This window comes from Fusarium redolens (genome assembly GCF_020744475.1).
Source record: "Fusarium redolens strain MPI-CAGE-AT-0023 chromosome Unknown BKA55scaffold_18, whole genome shotgun sequence".
Classification (NCBI taxonomy): domain Eukaryota; kingdom Fungi; phylum Ascomycota; class Sordariomycetes; order Hypocreales; family Nectriaceae; genus Fusarium; species Fusarium redolens.
Genome location: NW_025763681.1, coordinates 258426 through 280127, shown reverse-complemented (window position 1 = coordinate 280127; position 21702 = coordinate 258426). Strand labels below are relative to the sequence as shown.

Genomic DNA, 21702 nt, shown 5'->3' with positions numbered 1-21702 from the left:
GACCTTGTAAGGCTGTGCGGGGTACGAGATTCATGTATGCTGTGCTATGGAAATGTCGTTAGTTTGATCACCAAATTCCTCACCGCTCTTTGCCTTGTTTTTTGGTCTTTGTCTTTGACAACGACATGAAAATACCTAGGTCAAGACTTTGATGGAAATACACAGAAGACGACATGGCAGAGGCCATATTGGATGTTACTGACAATGGCTTTTCACCCCTCAAGCCGCTCATAGACGGGGAGTGCCTCGAAGGACTCTAATCGACAGACTTCACGGCCGCGGGGCCGTGAAAGAGCAGATCCACCCTCATCGACGGTTGTCCAAGAGCCAAGAGGATAGACTGGCTCTCTGGATTCTCCGTCAGGAGTCCTTGGGCCATGCTCCGTCCCACAGTCAGATCCGCGCTTGTGTCATGGGCTTGTTGAGGCAGCAGGGCCAACGTCCCAATTTGGGACGCAACTGGGTGAACAAGTTTATCAATCGCCGTGCAGACCTAGAGGACAGGGAGCCGTCTGAGTACATGACCAGGGTAAGTGGATCAAGTGACTGAAGCCAATGGAGAAAGGCCTCAGTCGTTTCTTCCTTCGATGCTGTTTGCAGCGGAGGCATCGGTTCTTGGCGGAAGCATTGCTGGATGAGCTTCGGTCGCACGCAAGGCGCAAGGAGCTCACCTGTACTTCGAAGACGTGTTCTAAAGCTGCTTTCCGTCTGTGCTTGATATCTTCGTTTGATGATATCGTGGTAAGTGGGCTGACGGGGTGGTGCCGTTCGCCTCGCAAGAGGATGGATATCGTACTGTTTATATTGCGCAGTAGTGCTGGGTGAAAGTATATTTTATGAAACTTGGTTGTTCATTGTTGAGACGAGAGTTCTTCTCGGGTTTATAACTCTAGTTGATTTCATCTAGGACTTTGAACTTTAAATCTAGGACTTTCTGACTAACAGTCTGAATCCTGAAGGGAAGGGGGATCCCCGGATTTTCCAACATATCGTCAAGCGATTTGAGTCGTGCGGAGAACCTGAGTCGCCGTGCTTCGAGCCTTCGGTCCTTGATTGTCAGCTCAATCTGTCGGTAACAGGAATGTTCCCCAAAGGTCATATATCAATAACCGTTTTAATCCTTGTATTTGGTTAATCTGTCTTCTCTCCTTTATATGTAAATTCCTCTCAACTAAAAGGAAAGACTATCCAGGAAGCCACCTATTTCCATAGGGATATCGAAGCTGAAAGACCTTTGTAGATCTTCAGGAGTGACAATTATCCGTGCCAAGAAATGTCAGCAAACTTGTAAGCAACTTGAGCGGAACTGGTGACTTATCTTCAGCCGCAAAGGGGGCGTCCCCAACGTCCTTCTCGTTTTCTTCTTGAAAATACCGTCTCCATGTCCACAAGCAGTCGTACACTACACTCATGCTCATTCTGTTCTTCACTTGCCGTAAGTGCAAGTCGTCGATGGTCGCACCGCCAACAACAGTTGTGTCAGGTAGCGCGCAGAAGAAGCCAATGACGTCACCGAGTCTAGCAGGTAAATCGTTGTTCACAACGCTGGTCTTTCGGAGGGCGGCGATGGCGGCTTCAAGAATCTTTGTACCAGCACCGACATCGATGATGGAGCGGAAATAGCCGTTCATTAGGATCTTGAGGACCACAAAAGCAGCGCAAGTAAAGACTTGGTAGCAAAAGAACGGGCAGTAGTCACAGAACCCTGTCTTTTCCGTGCTTTTGTCGATGCTCAGCTCTATGAGACGTTGCGCTGTGAGATAGAGTGTGATGATCCTGTCTTTGTACCCATCCGTAGTGGCATCGTCAAGGAGGTAGAATGCATGCAGATGCAGTTTAGCTGCTGTGAGGTACCATACGTTCAGGGCTAGACCATATTTAGCCTGTATCGACAAAGAGGAGAATCAACCAAGGACGTGAAATACCTCCTTCTGGACCGCATTCGCGCTCCAGATCGGCCAAGCCCATGTTCAGTAGTCGGTACAAGGTCAACCTCTCATTTGTACGAGCATTATCCCTACCTTCTAAGACTTGACCCTCGAGGGAAGAGGATACCCTCAGTCTAAACTGCTCTATCCGACGTCGGTAAACAAGCGACAAGCCGGAGGCAGCAGAATCCGACAACTCTGTCATTTGGGTCACTGATAAAGGACCACCATGTGTCTGTATGAAGATGGGAAGGCCGCAGCCAACACTCACACTGAGCAAAATGCATTAGTAACTTTTCGCCCGACACACGCAATGATAAAATCCCCGGCTGACTGACCTTTGCGCTACAATATTACAGGCCTCCCAGGTTCGCACCCATTCTGCATACTCTAATGCTTCCAGTTTGATGGGAACTTTAGAAAAGTCTTGGGCACTAAGGGCACGATGCAGGCCTATCTGTGTCCCTATTTGTAGCATTGTTCCTACAAGCATGAAAGTCGGGTCCGCCGTGCTGCTGCTTGTCGGGAAGGGCCAGGTGCAGAGGAGGACCAATGCCTGGACTGTTGTGATGGAGTAAGAGACAGACCGTAGCGTCTTCCACATGAGATCCGTTACACTTCTAGCGAGTTTGGGCAATAATGTTGGATGGGATGACAGACGCCTAGAAGCGACCGAGATGATGGTCCAAAACAGAAGCTCGGATAGGTGGTAATACTCTTGAGGAGATCTGTTGATATCAATAACCGGCATATGAGAATGATACGATGTTCGATAACTACGAGTGAGAAGCTTGTCAGTGGTATCATCGGCATAAATATTAAAGAACATACATATTGAACAACTCATCGATCTCTTCAACCGAGAGTGCTGTGTTACCCAGCGCCCGCGGACGTGGGAGGGAACTACAGAAGCGTCGGCGCGGATCAGGCTCATCGATAACAGGTCGGGTAGTAAGGCCAGGAGCACGTGAGTGTTCTGTAGCATCCGTTGTTGCTGTAGGAGACTCGTCGACAGGGATTGGGGGCGGAGGTGGTTGTTGCATAGGCGGACCGGGCGAGCGGTTGCTGTCGAGCTGAAGTTGATTTAGGTTTGCGTCAACTGAAGGGGTAGGTAGAAGACTTCCAGTGGTCGCGGGAAGGGTCCAATCCATCTCACTTGTTGGTCTGATTTGTGCTGTCTCTGAAGTTGAATTTCGGTTGGAGCCATCCTCAGCTTCCTCCAGCCGTTTCTTCAAATCGCGGATCTCGTTTTCCAGGTCGACCGACCGCCTAAATAGTGGGTTTGGATAAGCCAAGGTGACGAAATCTAATTATATGTTGTTAACTACCTTCGCTTTCTTGTTCTTCTAAATCCAAGCTCAATTTTGCACTCGAGTCCAAGGCGGTTGCATCGGCTACAAACTGGTAGAGTTGTCGTGTTGTCGCCATCAGTGAGGTCGCACCGCAGCTAAGAGAGTCATTACTCAGACGAAGGTGCTTTGACCACACGACTTAGGGATACCGTACCTTTTGCTGCTTGCATTCGTTGCAAGCCTTTCGCCGACCGGAAGATCCATCCGCGTTGTCGGTGCTGGCTCCGTTGCGACGTGGTGTTGGGGTTCCACGTCTTGGCTGGTCTTCAGCTTGGCCCAAAGATACATCGGCATCCATCGTCTAATGTGAATGCCGGCCAACGGCGTTCTACAATCCGATGAAAAGGAGTTCTCTAATGTCCGAGGCGGACGTGCTCAGCGCAAAGCAGGGCGATGTCTTTGTAACCAAGAGCAATGTCCGATCGGACTCAAAGTGCGGGGAAGTCGATCGCCATAATTAGTGCATAAACCTCGTCAGAAACACCAGAGATGAAGATCACACTAGCCTACTTCAGCTGTCTAGGGTACTCAAGTCCATCTATAGATAATAGAGTAAGCTTGACCGGAGAGTAAGTTGTATTGATTTATGTCTGTATAATCATGGCTCAGTTCTTAGGTCCAGAGTTGAAGTCTGGTTCCATTAAAACCTGCGTGAACTCTAGACTTTGCTGTACAATTGCCCTCCCGCCGCAGCGTCCAATGCCATGGCCTCTTCCAACCCAACAATAGTGAACAGCTTTTTGGGTGTAAAGTCTTTTTCCAGTCCAGTCCTCCCAGTCTGCTTGATTTTGACGAAAACGTCCTTGATAGCCCGGTAGGCAGGCCCGATCGAAGCAAAAGGGAAAATGATCATCTTGTAGCCCAACGCCTTAGCCTCATCAGGCGTCCAGGAGGGTGTTGCTCCATGTTCAACCATGTTCAGCAGCATAGGCGTGGGTGCCATGAGTTGACACACTTTACGCGCTTCTTCAGCCGTTGTGACGCCTTCAAGAAAGCCAACGTCAGCACCAGCCTCAACCGCTGCCTGAAGTCGCCGAACGGCCTCATCAAAGCCGTGCGTCTGCAGCGAGTCGGTGCGGGCTATGATGACAATATCCGAGTTTAGTTGTTTGCGAGCTTGGTAAGCCGCACCAATACGCTGCATGAAGGTGTCAACATCAACGACTGCCTTGCCTCCAAGATGGCCGCATCGCTTGGTTTGGATCTGATCCTCAATGTGTAAGCCTGCGACACCGGAGCGATGATACTGCGACACAGTTCGAGCGACCATGTTAGGTCCTCCATACCCCGTGTCGGCATCAGCAATGAGGGGTACTGATGGCTTGAGATTGGCAATCATCTCAGCGTGTTCGCGCATGTCGTTGAGTGATGCAAAGCCAAGATCAGGCTGGCCTAACTTGGACGCACATGTGCCAGCTCCAGTCTACCCCAAAATTTAGTCAATGCGGTGGGACTTGAGAGATAGAAGATGTTCACTCACCATGTAAATGCAGTCAAATCCTACTTCATTGGCAATGCGGGCGCTAAAGCCGTCGTAGACACCAGGAGCCACAACGATCTCGTCAGTCTCCAGAAGGCGTCTCAACTTGGTGGCAGCAGGCAAGTGTTGGGCTGCATAACCGTTGCCATTGCTGTTTCCGTTGGTGAACGTCATGTTGTCGGGTAGGTTCGTTATTGCGAGGTGCTCGGCTAGAGAGATCAGGTTGAATATCAGCTCGCACTGGGCTCGGCTGACAAGAGTCCTGTGTTATATAGACAGTTGAAGATCCCCAATACCGCATGAGGACAATCTTTATGATCCTTCTAAGACACAACTGCCTTATTCCCGATGCTGTTGTCCGACCGGCTATCCGACCGGCGTCATTCCATATCCGATCGGCATGTCCGATCGGCGAACCTCTTGGCATCGGCATCCAACTCCACAGAGTTCAAGTCCGATATGAGCCCGAAACAACGAGCCAAATCCAATAGCTAGACTCAAGAGTTTCTATGCAGGCTGTTCACGTTACTCAACCCCGCGAATGTCGCTACATCTGGCTTGTTCGTTCCCCGTCTTTTAGGGCAGCAAAATCTGGGGTCCCCACATTCCGAGTGGCCGACTCGGTGAAAACGGCCGGACTCCCCTGTAAGATCTAGTAGCATTTATGAACAAGGAGGATAACTATATAATAACCCACCAACGCCATTGCCTGAACTTGATCGAGCCACAGACTACCTTTCTACGTTGAACTAATTTCTTCACCCCATATTCACTACCTTCCTCTCCCTTAAGATGAGTACGGAGAAGTCACACGCAGCCTTGCCCAAAGCCCAGAATGAGGACGGTGTCTCATTCCACGCTGAGATGGTGTCGAAAAATGATGCTCACAATACGAAATTGACGGAGAGCCCTTTCGGTCACCATGAGAGCCCAGATTGGAGGACTGCTGAGAAGCGAATTGTTCGCAAGCTGGACATGACACTTTTGCCTATCGTCTGGGTTCTCTACATGTTCAACTACTTGGACAGAAACAACATTGCGCAAGTCTTAATATCCTCTAGAGCTCAGTCTATAATGGATCGATCGCTAATGCATACCGCGTTACAGGCAAGCACGTCTCGACAAACTCGAAGAGGACACTGGACTCGTCGGCAATGAGTTCAATGTTGCGGTCTCGATCCTAAACGTGGGCTACATGCTTGCACAGCTACCCTCGAATATGATCTTGACTAGAGTCCGACCAAGCATTTACCTACCGGCCTGCGTCGTGGTCTGGTCGTGCGTGTCGGCAGCTACTGCTGGCGTTACGAGTTTCTCTGGCCTTATTGCAGTGTGCTTCTTTCTGGGGATAGTTGAGGCGCCCTTCTTCCCTGGGGTAAGTCAACTCGCTCAGCTTTTGGGCTACAATAATTCATGATTGCGCCAGAGTTAACCACAGAATTCCTAACTTTAGGCCTTCTTTATGCTCTCTGCTTGGTATACTCGAAAGGAACTCGCGCTCCGCACAGCAGTCTTATACTCAGGTCTTGTTCTGGCCAGGGCTGCCGTCAGATCAGATTAACAATCAGATATATCAATCAATTCAATCAATTCAGATCAAATACGGTGTCCTAACAGATCAATCAATTCAGACACAAGCATCTGTGCATCTGATATATCTGATATCCTTAGAAAGGAAGATGACTACCCTAGAACTGTCGGATCATCCATATTTTCCGGTCCTCAGAGTGGGGCACTTCCCTAACAAGCAGTGATGCGACAGGGCGGAGTCAAGCCGATTGGCTGTTTTTGAACCCCAGCCCGCTCGGTTGGAGAGCAATCTACAGGCAGATTAATTGGTTAAGTTGCCCCTTTTTCCTACCTCTTGCCCCAGTACGACACAGCCCTAGCCAGAGAAGCCAACACATCCTTCAATGTTTGGAAGCTTATCTTGGCTGATGGGTTTCAATCTGTTGAAGCCCCTGCTGATTGCAACATACAATGTCGGGAGACCGCTATAAAAGGCAGCCTTGCTAGTAGCCCGTCGTCATCGCCGCCACTACCCGCATTTCCTCGTCTCGGATCTCGGTCTAAGGCCATCGCTAAGCAGTATGATGCCGCTTTAACTTTGGCCTCGACTGCCGATTCGTCCGTTGATGACCTTTACAAGATCATTTGGGGCCAACGACGTTTTGCTATTGCAAGCCTCTTAGATAAGAGGAAAAGTAGGGGCAGGCGAAGCTGGATCGGAAACCATGGCTGGTTCCTTGCAGAGTTGAGGAAAGACAATACATCCAGTGGAGATAGCTGGTGTTGCCGGCTCTGCGATGATAAGGGTGCGCCTCGATTTTTCAATGCCCAGTCGACATCATCGGCATCAGCTCATCTTTTCAAGTTCGTGGTACTTGCCATTTCCAGGTTATCACTAACGGCTTTTAGAGCTCACAGGATCACCGAGACCTTTGAAGCGGGTTCATCTGGTGACCCTTCAGTTCTCGACCTCCAGAGAAATGGATCCAAGAAACGGCCGGGTTCTTCTTCCCTCCTTCTTCCTCGAGCGAAGATGGCACGGATTAGAGAGCTCTCTGTTGGTTATATCGTTGATTCTAATCTCCCCTTTACTACCTTTGAGAGTACCTATCTGCAGGAGCTGTTCCGTCAGCTGGACTCTGATCTTTATGCTCAGGTGCCCTGGGGTCGAACTGCAACCAAGAAAGATCTAGAAGACATACTCGTTTCAAAGAAAGCGGCTGTCCAGGAGGAACTCAGTAATACTGTTACCCAGATACATCTTAGCTTCGACCTCTGGACCTCTCCCAACAGATTAGCTTTTATTTCCATCTTTGGCCACTTTATCGATCGGAGACACTTATATCAAAGCCGGCTGCTGGCTTTCAAGAGGCAGATCGGATCTCACGCCGGCGAGAACATCGCTTACACCATAAGGAACGTGGTCCGTGATTGGGGTATCGATGGTAAGCTCGGGGTCTCGATCTGTGATAATGCGGCCAGTAATGATGTTTGCTTGCGAAACCTCTACACAACTCTCGATGCCTCGATAACTCGAGCGGACACGGAGGCACGAAGGAGGCGATGTTTCGGTCATATTCTAAACCTCGTTCCCCAAGCCTTCCTCTACGGCGTGATGCAGCTTCTTTCGAACTTCAGTCTGAGGCCTATGACATGTTAGAGCGGGTTGAAGAAGATCTCGAACACTGGCGAGCCAAGGGTCCAGTTGGGAAGCTTCACAATATCGTCAAGTTCATCCGAGCCTCTCCGCAACGCACCGAAGCTTTCAAAGCACATGCAAAGGAGCAGGAGGAGGTAGACACATATAAGCTTGCAGAAGAATCAACTGCCGAGCTTGAAGTCATACAGAACAACGCTACGAGGTGGAACTCGACTTATATGATGATTAAGCGTGCCTTAGTCAAGCAGTCTGAGCTCAACAGCTTCATTCAGGAGTTAGGGCTAGAAGCAGACGCCTCAAAAAGGGTTCCCACGGCTGATGTTCTGACGTCTGATGACTGGAAGGTCCTCAGGGAAGTTAGTCATATCTTGGAGCCGGTCTACAATATGACGATGAGAACACAGGGATGGGGTACAAGCGGGGGTCACGGCCGGCTCTGGGAAGTCATGACAGGAATGGAGTTTGTCCTAGAACATCTCGAAGACTGGAGGGTTCTCTACGAGGATCAAACTGCTGATCCGGCTGCGGAAGAAAGGTATACAACCCAGGGGGAGGAAGCTGGACCGGCCATGGGTGTGACACCAACACTTTCGCGGCAACCGACAGTCGGACAAATCCGGGAGCGACCCTCACGGCAGTCACGATTACCATCACGACTTCAAGGATACGAAATTACACCATTGCGCCGCCGTCGCGAAACGGCTCTTCCAGCTCGTCCACCTGCTAGCTCACAGTTTAATGAAGATGCGCTTCCTGTACATTCCCGAGAAGACTACCTGCAGGACGATGCTCGTTCGATGAGTAATATTGCCAGTATGGAGGGTCAGGAGCGCGCTAGTATTAGGGCAAGTATAAATAATGCTTGGATTAAGCTGAACGAGTACTATACTCTCCTAGGACGGTCGCCTCTGTTTGCAGCTTCTGTTGTTCTGAATCCGGATCTTGGCCTCCGGTGGCTGGAGACCAATTGGACTTCCCCAGAACAGCTACAATGGCTTCGGGATGCAAAGGAGGGCATCAAAGTCTATTTTGAGCGTTGGTATTCGAGAAATGACGATGATGTCTCTGAGAGTGCCTTCATCACGCCCTCGTTGACGCCCCGACCTGAGCAAAGTAGGTTTGAGCAGTGGATAAAAAGCCGGCAACCTAAGCTCTCAGCAACAGGCAGTGAACTTGAACGGTATTACAGGCTCGAACCAGAACAGGTAGATGACCCCATTCGTTGGTGGATTGACCATAGCAATGCTTTCCCACGTTTGAGTAGGTTTGCACTGGATATTCTTGCTATTCCGGCCATGTCAACCGACTGCGAGAGGGCATTCAGTCTTGCGAAGCTTACAGTCAGCTCACAGCGACATTCTCTACTTGGATCGAGCATTGAATCGATCCAGCTACTGAAGAACTGGGTTAGGGGAGGATGTGTTACTCTCGGAGGCCTATGCTCGAGTAACAAGGCCGATTAGGATCCGACGGTGGGGTCGTGAGGCCGAGGGAAGCTTCACGTGAGCTACGACATATCAGATATCAATCAATCAATCAAATCAGATCAGATTCGAATGGTGATTTATCAGTTCAGATCAGATTTGGGTCCTAATCTGATTTGATTGATCTGACGGCAGCCCTGTCTTCCCGAACGTCCTTCTTCAAGCCAACAAGAACAACTGGACCGCCAGGACATAGGCGAGTAGCCTCCTTACTCCACTATTGACCCAGGCTTATTAGTTGGCTTCTATGAGGTGTTGAGTAAGAATATCGAACCTTGCACTTGACATTATCTAACGAGCAGAGGTCATCGACAGAGAAACCGATTAGAATGATATTTGCGTGTGAGTATGCAAGTGGCCTTAATCGTTCATAGCCTTCCAGCCCAGCTGTGTCCCACAAGGCAAACTCCACAGCTCGTCCATCCACTATACAATTAGTTATATAATTCTCGAAAACTGTTGGAACCTGGCTCGTTTTTAACACCTCAGTCGTTATCATTCGGTGATAGTCCTCACATAATGCTTTGTATAAGTTAGGTAAATCAAATGTTTGGACGAAGGGAAAGGTTTACTGCTGGAAAATTGCCAAGAGTGAACATGCTTAGCAAACTTGTCTTGCCGCAAGCACTGTCTCCAATGATAACAAGCTTCCTGAATCTTTCAGGTTAGCGATCCACTGCGCTATATCGACATTACAAACGCTTGAAGCCAGGGTGAGCTTCGCACGGCTGCAGGGCGATGATGACGAATAGGTGGTAGTATACCTGCGAATGGCGTTTGTATGCTCCATATGCTCTGTCTTTTCTTTTAACAAAAGAAAAAAGGTTAGCATAAGTCTTCCCCAGTAGTCTTTGAGGTTCCACGGTCCCCCCAACATGTAGTAATGCTAACCTCGGTTGTAGAGCCTTTATTTGCTCATGGAAGGTCAATCATGTGTTTATAGAGTGTATGAGGGGGATACGAGGGCGATAAAATAGTATAGGTGTCTAGCCAAAGCTCTGGCGAGACGCGCTAATCGAGTCGTTCGGAGAAGCTCCGAGCGCTATGACAAAAGTCAGAGACATAAGATTACAGATTAACCGGTAAAAAAACAGCATAATGACGATTCGTCTACTCTATGCATAACAAAACAAGAAATGGGGCGCGCCACCCCCAGCCCCCCGTTACGCCTACTTCGCCCGCAAAAAGGCATCAGAGAGTCTCTTTCAGATCCCTCATTCATCTATACAAGTGAGATCGCTACTTCTGCGCGTCAACACGAGTGTTTCGAAAGATCCGACTGCTAGGCTTGTCTTCAGCAGCGCTCAAAATGAATCAAATCCAATCAAACAAGCGGCCAACAAATCCAGCATCGCGGACTATCAAATTTCTGAAATATGACCCCGGATTTGATTTGTTTGATTTGAGGGCAGCGCTGCTGCTCAGGAAGACTGGTGCCCAATTGGACAGCCAAGGCAGCCGGAAGCTAAGGGCATAGTAGACGAGCTGTAGGTCGTGTGGTTAGCGAGAAACTTTGCGGCGTAAGGATTCACAGGGTCGACGAACGAAGGCGAGGCTGAAGCAGGCCATAACAGCCCAGAGCCAGTTAGAGCCTCCCTCGGAGAGGTGAGATTGGTCGCCCTGAGGGTTGACGTCGAGAGCGTCATTGCGGGAGTAGATTAAGTCTATAACTGCCATGGTGATGAAGTTACTCAATGTTATTATGAAGTTGGTATGGCCTTATTAGGGCCGTGTTAACCCGAATAAAATGGTATCGAGTTTCGCGTGAGTTGCAAGTAGATAGCATATAACCGGGGGAAGACTGAGCGGAAGCGGATGATACCAGCCCTTCTCTAATAAACCCAAGTCCCTCGTCGTGGCCTGCTTGTCGATGTCACAAGCCCTGATTCTCTAATGTGTCTTATGGAATGCGTATATATTCTTGGTTGAGCTGTTTCCCCGCTCTAAGTCCCAGGAATCTCTTTATACTGGGTCCGACTGGAGTATCACTGCTATAACGATCGCACGCCCCATTATGTAAAATACATAACTGACATCGACGTGGCATTTGCATCTGCCAAGATTAGACTCACACCAAGCTCATCACACCGTCATAAATTCGTGCGTAGCCATCTGTCAATCGACAAAACCAGTCTAGGACATAGGCAGTGTCTTGTTGCATTAACCAATTATTTACTATTCAAATTGCATATCAGTGATAATTCACGTGTCAGGTATGGCTGAGTGCTGCAAGTACAGTGTCCTGCTACGTAAGTATGATCACACTTATGCCGCTAAAAGCTCTGACCTGGCGACATTCGATATGTGGCGTTCAGCCTCTGGAATGATGAACGGTTAATGACCGACTGATTATGTTGTTGGATCACGCATGGATGCTGAGTGCAGTTGATAATTGATTGTTATTATTCTCTCCTTGCAGTCGGAAGGACCTTTGAGGCCTTATATCTTCGACTGATTCTTTCTAGGACTTGAGTCCTTGAGTCCTAGATCCTACGATTTGAGTTTTAGGACATCAAACTTTAATTTTAATCTTGAACCTTAATCCTGAAGTTCAGAGGGAACCATCAATTCTTCCAACACTGCCTCCTCTCATGTATATGTCTGTCCCTTCCATATTAACAACCCCTTGTTCGTACAGCCGCCATTCTGCTGACTCTGGACAACCCCACCAACTACCCGAACCGTACCACTCGCACTAGCGTCACCAACAGCACTCGTCCTATCTCAAAGGGATCCTCTCGAGACGTCGTATTTCAGCCATCTTTCTCCTCAAACTATCCCCATTCTTCATCTAGTGCCAGCTCCCTCAACATGATTTCTTTTGTGGAATCCCGGAAGCCGGCCGACGATCATGAACCTTCGAACCGCCAATCGCTTCCTCCGGTCCCTGAGGTCATTCGGGGAACCAAACCAGGCCCTTATCCTCCTAGACCTCCGTCTAGCATTCAGCTGGGGCTCAGTCTTCCATCGCCTTTCGGTCCCGCTTCTCGATCGTTCCCCGAGGCTGAGAAGCACTTCTCTCTGCAGCAACGGCACACGGTTTCACCGTTTCCTCCCCGACAGGATGCTCTTCCCGCCTTCTCGCATACCCCCGGGCCTCCTTTCACCAACCGGCCGCTACCGTCTCCTGTTTCTGACCGCCGCCAGGGGTTCTCAGCTAAGCCAGAGATCCTTACTCAACACCGCCGTCCTGAACAGCAGAAGTCTCCTGAGCTTCATCATCCTCTCAACGGAGTGTATGCGCATTCTCCTCCGCCACTTCCGCCTCCGGCTCCAGCTGCCTACCAACTCGGCCAACTATCTCCTCGCCAGATGCCTCCGCCCGCTTGTATGAGCTATCCCAGGCACGCGGTTCCTCCTCATGTCCCAGGTCTTTGTGATCCCAGGGCACCTCCTCACGCTGAAGAGGCCGATTACGCTACCCGAGCTCTATATGATGCTACGGTCAAGATATACTTTGAGAACTGGAGCTATCAAGATTCGTTGAGCCGAGTAAGTCGAACTAAGCGAGTATGCACGGTCGTTAATGCTGACTATCATTAGATTGGGTCCTCATCCCGCATGATTTTTAACTTTGTCGAAGCGTACAGCCGAATTGCCGATGAGCAGCACGGAGCTCACCTCATCCCCGAAAGACTGCCGACGGGACAGGAAGTTAGCGACATGCTCAGCAACATTGACATCATTAAGCGTTCTCTGGAACAAGTGAGAGACTTGGTGCAAACATCAATTCAGAACGAGCGAACTTGTGAAGGAGCCAAGTTGAAGGGCCCCAACGAAGAGGAGCACGACGTGCCTAGGCACAGAGATGCAATGAAGCCCCAGTATGGTATGACGGAGGTCAAGAAGCGACGAAGGGTAAGGCTCGTCACGCGAGGAAAACAAGACAAAGCTCACGTGAACGTTGGCAGCGTGCGGTTCCACCTGGCGGATGCCATAGCTGCGACCGAATCGACACCCCTGAATGGCGACGCGGACCTGATGGAGGGCGGACGTTGTGCAATGCATGCGGCCTCCACTATGCAAAATTGTTAAGGAAACTATAACTTGAAGCGATGTCGATCCGCCCGAAAGCCGAAGAAGCATATCAACCATGAGGCTCGCACACGGTCCCCAAAGACTTGACCCATGAGCAGTCCAGCTACATCTACTGTACCAGTTACCAGCAGTAGTTTGACGAAGTACACGGTTTTCGTCCGTGCGCGGTATGAAGCTCTTCGCCTTAACAACTCTTCACTAAACCATCCGTGCTTGGTCTTCAAAATGACACCGACAGCATGGGATTGAAGCCTGTCGTCTGAGAATCATCTCCACAAGAAAGAAACTTGTGATAGAGTACGCGAGAACAATCTTGGCCGCCAATCGAACACATCAACTGTTCTCAACTAGATTTGAATCCCCAGAGCAGGCCACGTTCTTCCCAGTTCTGGTGTTTCTCGGGGACTACGCAACTCTGTCGTTGCCAGGTAAACAATACAGCCTCTCGTTCAGCGCGGTAAATACGGAATCCAGAGCTTTTGACATCCCTTGGGCTCTGGTCGAGCCTGGGGTGCGCGTCCTGATTTGCTGCCCATGACGAGCACAAGTACGCTCTCTCGCTTGATGTGTCGCGTCCTACGACGCACCCCGGGGATAATCACAAGCTCTCTTTGAATCTAGAAAGGGACCCACGAAACTCCTTCGAACCCTTGAATTGCGGAATCCAGATGACGTTCTTCACACAACTCCACCACTTCACCATGATACAGAATCATGGTGGGGAATCTATCTACCGATGTAGACGAAATGTAGATAGACGCCAAGATGAAGACGGAAAGGAGAGGGACATTTTTTTAGTTGCGCAATTCCCTTCTAAAGCAAGGTACCGGTACTCCCACCTTACTACCATCCAAGACCACCTAATGCATAACCAAAATTTCGCTCCTCCCATACAACATCCAAATTTTAATATCTACAAAAATAGGCCCCATTCTCAATTAATAAATTAGGTTTTGGAGAAAGTTTCTAGAAAATTCTTCAAATTTTACTGTCTGCGTGGTTTTCAACCTCCCAATCGCTCCGTGTGCGCTGGCAGTGCTTTGTTACAACCATAAAGTCATCACTTTCGTCCTCTGATCCGACACCCACCTCAATCACCGACTCGACCTCCTCATCCACATCCACCTCTATTTCTGCCTCTTTTGAGTCAGGGAGAGCTTCTCCAGCCGCTAGATTCTCCGACAGAGCCATGAATCGTCGGTTCGGGTTTGGTACCGCCTTCCTTTTACTACCTCGCCGCACCTGGGCCATCTGCTCTTCGAGGCCAGCAATCCGCTCATTCTGAACGCCCACCTTCATCTCTGAAGCTTCTAAGCCCTTTGTGATCTTACTGTGCTTCCACCTGGTCGGTCGACTTCGGTGTTTCGCCATATCCCTCACTTGCCGGCTCGTTTTCGGCGTATCATCTGAGTGCAGTGGAGGAGGGCTCGGCGTCTGGAACTGTTCCTGCAGTTTTTCTTTGTCCGGTTGAATTTCCGGATGTATTAAAGCTTTGTGACGGTTGATAGGCGAATTTCCAGTATATCTCCAGCCGGATAAGATAATCTCCTTCCTCATGCCCGCCTCCCTGGCTTTCGCATATGCCCGAATAAAGTTGACTTTGTCAACCGGCGCAGAATCGGTCAAACTAGCCAGCATTTGGAGTTCTTTCCGATACGCACCTTTGATGACATTAAAAATTCCATTGTATAAGGGTTGTAAACCATGGGAACAATGTGCTGATAGGTAACAACAGTAGACGTTGTTCAGAAAGCACGTAGCCATCCATTCATCCTGGATGCTTGTCAGCGATCTTATAGCGGGAGTCTTTGCTGTTGGAACACCAAAGGTCTCACCTTCGCATGGTTCCCGTGAACGTCAAGTCTCGCATCCGATGCATCACGGGGCTCCGTTTGAGGTATATAAACGTCCTTCAACCACTCGAGAGCTATGTGTTGTCGGTCCAGCCGTTCAGGGATGTGACGTAGTGCCAGTCCGTTATTAATTCGAACTCGTAAAGGAGCCACTGCTTCTGCAGCTCTTTTCCTTTAAAGATAATTCTCAGTTTCAAAGCACGGCCAGTTGTCGTGACAGCGTCGATAAACGAAGTCCAGGTGCGCGACTGGACGACTTTTAATAACGCCTTCTACTTCGAGTCGGAACTCCTAATTACGAGGTTGTCCAAGCCTTATGGACAACCAATTAGTTATGGCATACAAAAACCCATAGGGAACTAATAGAGGACTTACCGACACCCGCCATTATGCCGCCCTCGTCCACGTTAACCGTATTCTCAGGCTTGGTCCAGCCATACTCGTTCTCCCGGATATCGAAGTACCAATTGACCGCCTTCGGGGTAAACCCGTCAAATCTGGCAGCTTCCTGGCATTTTTCAAGCTTGGTAGATAGTTTTGAATGACGCTTGATGAACTTGGTAGTCCAGTTTTTACCCAACGGCTTGTTATCTCCCCGTTGACGGAAGAGGGCTTCGACGCAGCTTCGAAGTTGGCTATGTGTGAGAGCGTAGCCCAAGGATTCCTGCCGCAGAAGCCAACGAACGAAACGGTCCTCCTGACTCGAAAAAACACGTTGGTGAGGGTGGTAGACTCTTTCCTGCTCTTCTGACTGGAAAGTCTTCTGGACAGGACTGGTTGAGGCACCCCGTACTTATCGGAGGCCTGATATTGTGATAGAGAACCTTCAGTAATATTGAATATAGCATCAATAACGCCTTTTTCGGTATAAACATAGCGATCCATTCTGGAGATATTTTACGCGCGTAAACTACGTAGAGTGTCTTGTTAACTTTACGAGAGTCGAAGGATGAGAAAGCGAGAAATGCACGTTTTTCAATATCTTGAAACCTCCATGATCCACACAAAGTCAGAAGAAAAATGGCCCAGGATAAGACACCATGTAAAAAATAATACACCACAGTTTTTTTTTCTCGAATGGCTTCATTATGCCAAAATGCGGTGCAAATAAAATGGTAGGATTTGTATGGAGCGGTGATTTTTTGTGCTGTGCTTTAAGTGGTGGGGAATGGTAATGTAAAGTCAACTCTACACCCTGGCAATAATCACCCCTACTAGGTTTAAAGTGGGTCGGTAAAATCAACTTTAGTAGAGTTGATTTAGGAAGCGGGGCCATTCTGTGACTCGAAGCCATTGGGATTGATGTCTAGGGTCGGAAGAAAGAAGGTTTATGCCAAAAACAGACTGGTTTGATATCGCTGAGTCCTCCTTTTCTTGCTGGGTAAGCTGAAGGTTAATAATGTCCTCGAGTCCAGTTTGGGCAAAGGCAGGGCTGATATTGGTCGCGTTACTTCCTGCATCAAATCCAGATGGGCTTTCCTCCATGTCCTCGTGAACTTTGCGGGCCTCGACGATGAAGTACCTACATCGTAAGCCGTGAAAAAGAGTTTGACAAGAGACTGGAGTCAGACCGGCCTGGGCAAACCCTTGATCCTGTTGAACAGGTGCTGGGGTCTCACGTGCAAGCAGGGATATTTTAAGATTACCATGCAGTACCCACCTGCCGTACGTACCCACCTACCGTACAGCAAAAAAAAAATTCCCCCATACAAAATGCTATTTTTCAACCATATGTTGAAATTTCACCAAAAATAAAACCCGTGAAATGATTTTCGAATTTCGTTTTAGAATGAAATGGATTTTAATATTTTCGCGGTATTTTGACTTCACGCCCTGCGCGTGTGCGTACCACACCTAGTTCTTCCTCCTCCGAATTTGAACTCTCAACTTCTTCCATCCCTCCCACCTCGATCACATCCTCAACAGCATCCGCCTCTTCAATTGCTTCGTTTGCCTCGGAAATAGTCTCACCAGTTACCAGAGCTTCTGCCAATGTCATGAATCTTTTGTTGGGATTCGGTATCGCCTTCCTCTTCTTGCCTCTGCTCAACCGGCCAACTTCCTCCTCCAGACTGGCTATTCTGGTGCTCAGAGAGGCGATCTTTGACTCTTGAGCTTCAAACCCTTTCGATATCACAGAATAGCGCCTTCTTGTTGACGGGCTCTTGTTCTTCCCCATATCTCGGATGTGGCGGCTGGTCTTTGGCGTATTATCAGAGTCGACTTGCCCGTCTCGGTGGCCGTCCGACCCGGGCGTCGCTTCCTTCTTGTCCGGCTGAATCTCAGGATGTATGAGCGCTTTCCGCCGTGAAATCGGCCAGTTTCCAGTCACTCTCCAGCCTAAGAGTATATTTTTCTTCGTCATACCCACTTCCCTGGCCTTGGCATAGGCCTTGATGAAGTTGACCTTGTCTACCGGCGCAGAATCGGTCAGGCTGGCGAGTTTCTGCAGTTCTTTTCGGTAGGCAGCCTTGGATACATTGAAGACGCCATTATCCAGCGGCTGCAGCCCATGAGAGCAGTGTGCAGGCAGGTAACAGCAATATACGTTGTTCAAAAAGCACGTAGCCATCCACTCATCCTGGATTTTCAGTCAGCGCCGTCAGCGGCATTTCCGATCTAGAACAGGTAGATACTCACAGATACATGGCTTCCATGGCCATCTAATATGATGAGCCTTGCATCAGACTCATCCGCCGGTTGCGTTTGAGGCAGATAGACCTCCTTGAGCCACTCGACTGCGATATGGTTGTCCGTCCAGCCATTGTCGGACGTGATATAATACCAGTCGGCGATCCCCCGGAGCTCGTCGATAAACCACTGCTGCTGAAGCTCTTTACCTTTGAAGATAATCCCCGGCTTCAGAAGACGACCATCTGCGGTGACAGCTTCGATAAAGGTAGTCCAAGTGCGGGACTGAGAGCCCTTGAGGAAGGCCTTCCTCCTAGGATCGCTACTGCCAATGACCAAGGAATCCAAGCCTATATTTTTCAGTGGATTAGTGAGTTTGGTAGCAAAAATGATCAATACTCACCAAATCCAGCCATGATACCGCCCTCGTCAACATTAACCGTGTTCTCCGGTTTGATCCAGCCATATTCGCTCTCCCGAATATCAAAGTACCAATTGACGGCCATTGGGGTAAAGGAATTGAACCTCGCAGCTTCCTGGCGTTTCCCCACCTTCGTCTTGATATCGTCATGGCGTTTAATGAACCTAGCTAGCCAGTGTACACCGATAGGCCTTTCCCGTCCTTGCTGTCTCAAGAGGGCAGCAACGGTGGCGCGAACTTGACTGTGAGAAGGAGCATAGCCCAAGGCCTCTTGTCGAAGTATCCAGGTAACCAATCTGGACTCCTCCGACTTGGATAGCAGCTGAGCAGGCTGGGTGACCTCGGATTTTGACGGTAGGCCTCTTAATCGGTCAGAGAGAGTGGTCGGAGGCACGCCGTTCTTCTGGGCGGCCTGGTTCTGGGAGAGGCCATTTTCTGTGACATCTAGTATGGCCTGGATAACATCGTCCTCCGTATAAAATGATTGAGGCATGTTTGAGGTGGCCAAGGAAAGATGGGGAAGAGAAAAGTTTGGATGAAGCTTCGAGGAGGCTGGTTGATAAGGGAGGCATTTTGAGACATTTTATATTAGTTCCGTGCGACCACACAGCAAGCGTCACTGTGGAAGCAAAGTAGAAATATTAAATTCCATGCAATTCTTAATATAACAGACATTTTCTCATCAAAATATCTTTCATTTTGACAACGTACTCTATAAGTGAAATTGGGCATTTTGTATGGGGAAAATCTTTTTTGGTGTACGGTAGGTGGGTACGTACGGCAGGTGGGTACTGCATGGTACTGCCTAAAATAGGCAACCCTTTCATTTGTGTATAAAGAGCTACACGACTCAGTGAATCTTGTCGTTGGGCTCTTAAACGTCAGATAATTCTCATGGATCGACTGGTGTAATCATTAATACTCAGACAATTTCACCTAACGTTCTCCACAAGCGAGTTAAATATCTGACAAAATCCAACCCAGCCATTTTCTGTCCACTCCAGTCCAATCCAAATTGCTTCCAATCCAATAAGATCACCGCCCTACGGTATTCACTTGAAGCATAACGAGACATTAGGTAGAGATTTAAAGCTGATAGGCTAAATATTGGCAATCTGGGAACGTGGAATTTGGGATTCTGTTGCGCGAGATCGTGGCTAGTTGCCTGCTGACCGAAGGACAACCACCTTGAAGATAAGCCATTTATATAGGTCACAATGAGATATCAGACCTTAAGCTCGTTTGGTCAAGATCTCTCGCAGAGACCAAATGTATCTCATCGTTATCCCCGCTCTCAACAGCATACGTCCTCTGAATGGTGATTCCGCCAGCTTCATTCCGCCGTTGAGAGGAGGTCTCGACGTATGTGACTCTCTGCGCATGTGATCCCAAAACCCTGCTCCTGATGTTTGACAGTTCAGCCTCATCTCTCCCGGCCTGACCAGAGTAGTATTTCTGAGAGGGACCCAAAATCCTGGGGAATAGTCGGGCGAGAAGAAATCTTAGAAATGGTAGACAGGCGCAGATAATTCCGACGTTCATCTCGATGCCAGACCATATAGTGACGTCAACAAAATCCCGCGTGGGGTTAGGGATGTTGAGTGCAAATTTGATCAGGGAGCGTAGACGAAGAATACTTATGATTGTGACACTAGAACGAGGTTAGATTTCTTCTAGGTATACTGAAGAGGGAAAACCTACAAGGTCCCAAGGCAAAACATAACACCAACTCCAACCTTCTTTTTCCAAGACAAGTTCAGAGACCTGAGCTGTGATAAAGGGACTATTAACATCCAGATGTCAATAACAATACTCAGAGCTGCATAGCTCCAAGCCGTGGCATTCGCATCACTGCAATGCCCCTGATGCTCACCATCCCACCCATTCCAGAAGTAGCTAATAGGCCGACATTGGAAAGCAATAGTAAGACAAAACGCAATACCAGATAAGGCGGTAAATATAACAGTACCCCATAGGATCGGGCGGACAAGTTGAGCCGGGAAGATGCGAAGATAGAAGAAAAGCAGTGAAAGCTTAAGCATTGTAATCGCAGCAGTGTAGGCAAGGCCCGAAGCATATATATATATGCCAAAAGCAGTAATATCAGACGGGGATAGCGTCCATATGTCTCGGCCGAGCCCGTGGCCTACGACGCCACAGACTACAAGGAGCATCTTTGCAAAGGACATCAGGTAGCTGATGAGGATGGACCAGTCATCGAGCCAAATCGTAATGCCCCAGAAGAGCTTGACAGAGAATCTCTCGATAATGAAAAGCGTAGAGATGACTGTAAGTGTGATAAACTGTGCAACACACGCCCGCGACCCATCGTGGATGGGAGCACCACAGCGGGTCCTTGTTAAATTGGTGGCAACTTGATGGGCGTTAGTGGGCAAAAGACGGAAATAATTTAGACGATACATACTGAGAGGTTCCTTGACGGTGCAGCTCTCCATGAAACATCCCGCCGTCTTACTCTGGACGGCTTTATTGGAGCAGAGACAAGTTTCGTCGATACTCGGGCATGGTGAGTCGGCGATGGCAGTAGCAATGCACTGGGACTAGAGGAGCGGATATTGAGCAAGGTTAGATGAGTTGTCGTCGCTCAAGGAGCGTGGAATCAGCAAACTTACGGCGCAATCAGGCATCTCAGCAGGCGCAGATGATGATGTCGCCATGATCCCTGGAAGTGCCAGGAGGGAGAACCACAGGAACAGTGGCCAAAGGACTTTCATTTCGAGTTTTCGAAGCGGCTAACTACCGCTGTTGACGGTCGCGATGACTAGGAGGACAGAGAATGATACTCATCATGCGCTTGCGCGGATTACTGTATTTTTTTTTAATACCGTTTTGGGAGCTTAGCACGGTCAGGGCAACAGCAACACAAGTATATCATTCAGTACAATACAGGAATCATCCCCTCGCCCACAGACCGTAAAGCTAGAGATTACAGCAACTGTGTGGCGTGTGCCACATCAGGGCCCATGACTCGAAGGTTATAAATCAGATTCCGGGTGAGGGGTGCCGGAAAGAATCCAAGGGTGAGATTGAATGCCGCAGGTCATTCCCGGCCTCCCATGCTAATTACACCCACATCCCTATGCATCTAAGGGAAAGTAGCAGCACAAGAAGGAACCCTCTGATCTCTAATTGGGTCTTCTTCAGTGGCTCAATTCCAATCATCTCTTCTTTCCATTTTGCGCAACCTCATTATTCTGTTAGAGCGAGTGCTGTGTTAAACAAGCCTCTGGTAGTGAGACGGAAAGCTCCGAGGGGATGGGAGGGGATCTTGGCTATGCGGTATCGAGTTGGTGTACATACCAGCCTGAGACTTAAACCATGGCGC

General features: G+C 49.0%; 7 protein-coding genes across 7 annotated transcripts; 2 read left to right on the top strand and 5 right to left on the bottom strand.

The window, feature by feature from the left end:
• Positions 1-935: 935 nt before the first annotated feature.
• BKA55DRAFT_580158 (uncharacterized protein) lies at positions 936-3702 on the bottom strand. The gene is made up of 7 exons (XM_046193939.1): positions 3435-3702; positions 3257-3375; positions 2760-3197; positions 2267-2704; positions 1926-2200; positions 1319-1867; positions 936-1263 (listed from the first exon to the last, which is right to left on the bottom strand). Exons 1-7 carry the CDS (start codon positions 3576-3578, stop codon positions 1172-1174), a joined length of 2055 nt encoding a protein of 684 aa, XP_046044141.1. The 5' UTR covers positions 3579-3702; the 3' UTR covers positions 936-1171.
• A 236-nt stretch (positions 3703-3938) lies between these two features.
• Positions 3939-4934, bottom strand: BKA55DRAFT_523201 (Pyruvate/Phosphoenolpyruvate kinase-like domain-containing protein; the record flags this gene model as incomplete). Its single annotated transcript, XM_046188626.1, has 2 exons — positions 3939-4703; positions 4761-4934. The coding sequence occupies 2 exons, from the start codon at positions 4932-4934 to the stop codon at positions 3939-3941; spliced, it is 939 nt and encodes a 312-aa protein (XP_046044140.1).
• Positions 4935-5107: 173 nt separating this feature from the next.
• BKA55DRAFT_652923 (major facilitator superfamily domain-containing protein) lies at positions 5108-6321 on the top strand (the record flags this gene model as incomplete). Its single annotated transcript, XM_046197357.1, has 3 exons — positions 5108-5804; positions 5872-6135; positions 6214-6321. Exons 1-3 carry the CDS (start codon positions 5553-5555, stop codon positions 6319-6321), a joined length of 624 nt encoding a protein of 207 aa, XP_046044139.1. The 5' UTR covers positions 5108-5552.
• A 3227-nt stretch (positions 6322-9548) lies between these two features.
• On the bottom strand, positions 9549-10327 carry BKA55DRAFT_580145 (uncharacterized protein). The gene is made up of 4 exons (XM_046193938.1): positions 10178-10327; positions 9986-10064; positions 9688-9935; positions 9549-9630 (listed from the first exon to the last, which is right to left on the bottom strand). The coding sequence occupies exons 1-3, from the start codon at positions 10288-10290 to the stop codon at positions 9909-9911; spliced, it is 219 nt and encodes a 72-aa protein (XP_046044138.1). The 5' UTR covers positions 10291-10327; the 3' UTR covers positions 9549-9630; positions 9688-9908.
• Positions 10328-10344: 17 nt separating this feature from the next.
• Positions 10345-11406, bottom strand: BKA55DRAFT_580140 (uncharacterized protein). Its single transcript, XM_046193937.1, has 2 exons — positions 10959-11406; positions 10345-10898 (listed from the first exon to the last, which is right to left on the bottom strand). The coding sequence occupies exons 1-2, from the start codon at positions 11088-11090 to the stop codon at positions 10728-10730; spliced, it is 303 nt and encodes a 100-aa protein (XP_046044137.1). The 5' UTR covers positions 11091-11406; the 3' UTR covers positions 10345-10727.
• An 818-nt stretch (positions 11407-12224) lies between these two features.
• Positions 12225-13448, top strand: BKA55DRAFT_544287 (uncharacterized protein; the record flags this gene model as incomplete). Its single annotated transcript, XM_046190689.1, has 2 exons — positions 12225-12905; positions 12957-13448. The coding sequence occupies 2 exons, from the start codon at positions 12225-12227 to the stop codon at positions 13446-13448; spliced, it is 1173 nt and encodes a 390-aa protein (XP_046044136.1).
• A 6120-nt stretch (positions 13449-19568) lies between these two features.
• BKA55DRAFT_695308 (uncharacterized protein) lies at positions 19569-21091 on the bottom strand (the record flags this gene model as incomplete). The annotated part of the gene is made up of 4 exons (XM_046200140.1): positions 19569-20007; positions 20058-20730; positions 20782-20917; positions 20990-21091. 4 exons carry the CDS (start codon positions 21089-21091, stop codon positions 19569-19571), a joined length of 1350 nt encoding a protein of 449 aa, XP_046044135.1.
• Between the last annotated feature and the right edge of the window lie 611 nt (positions 21092-21702).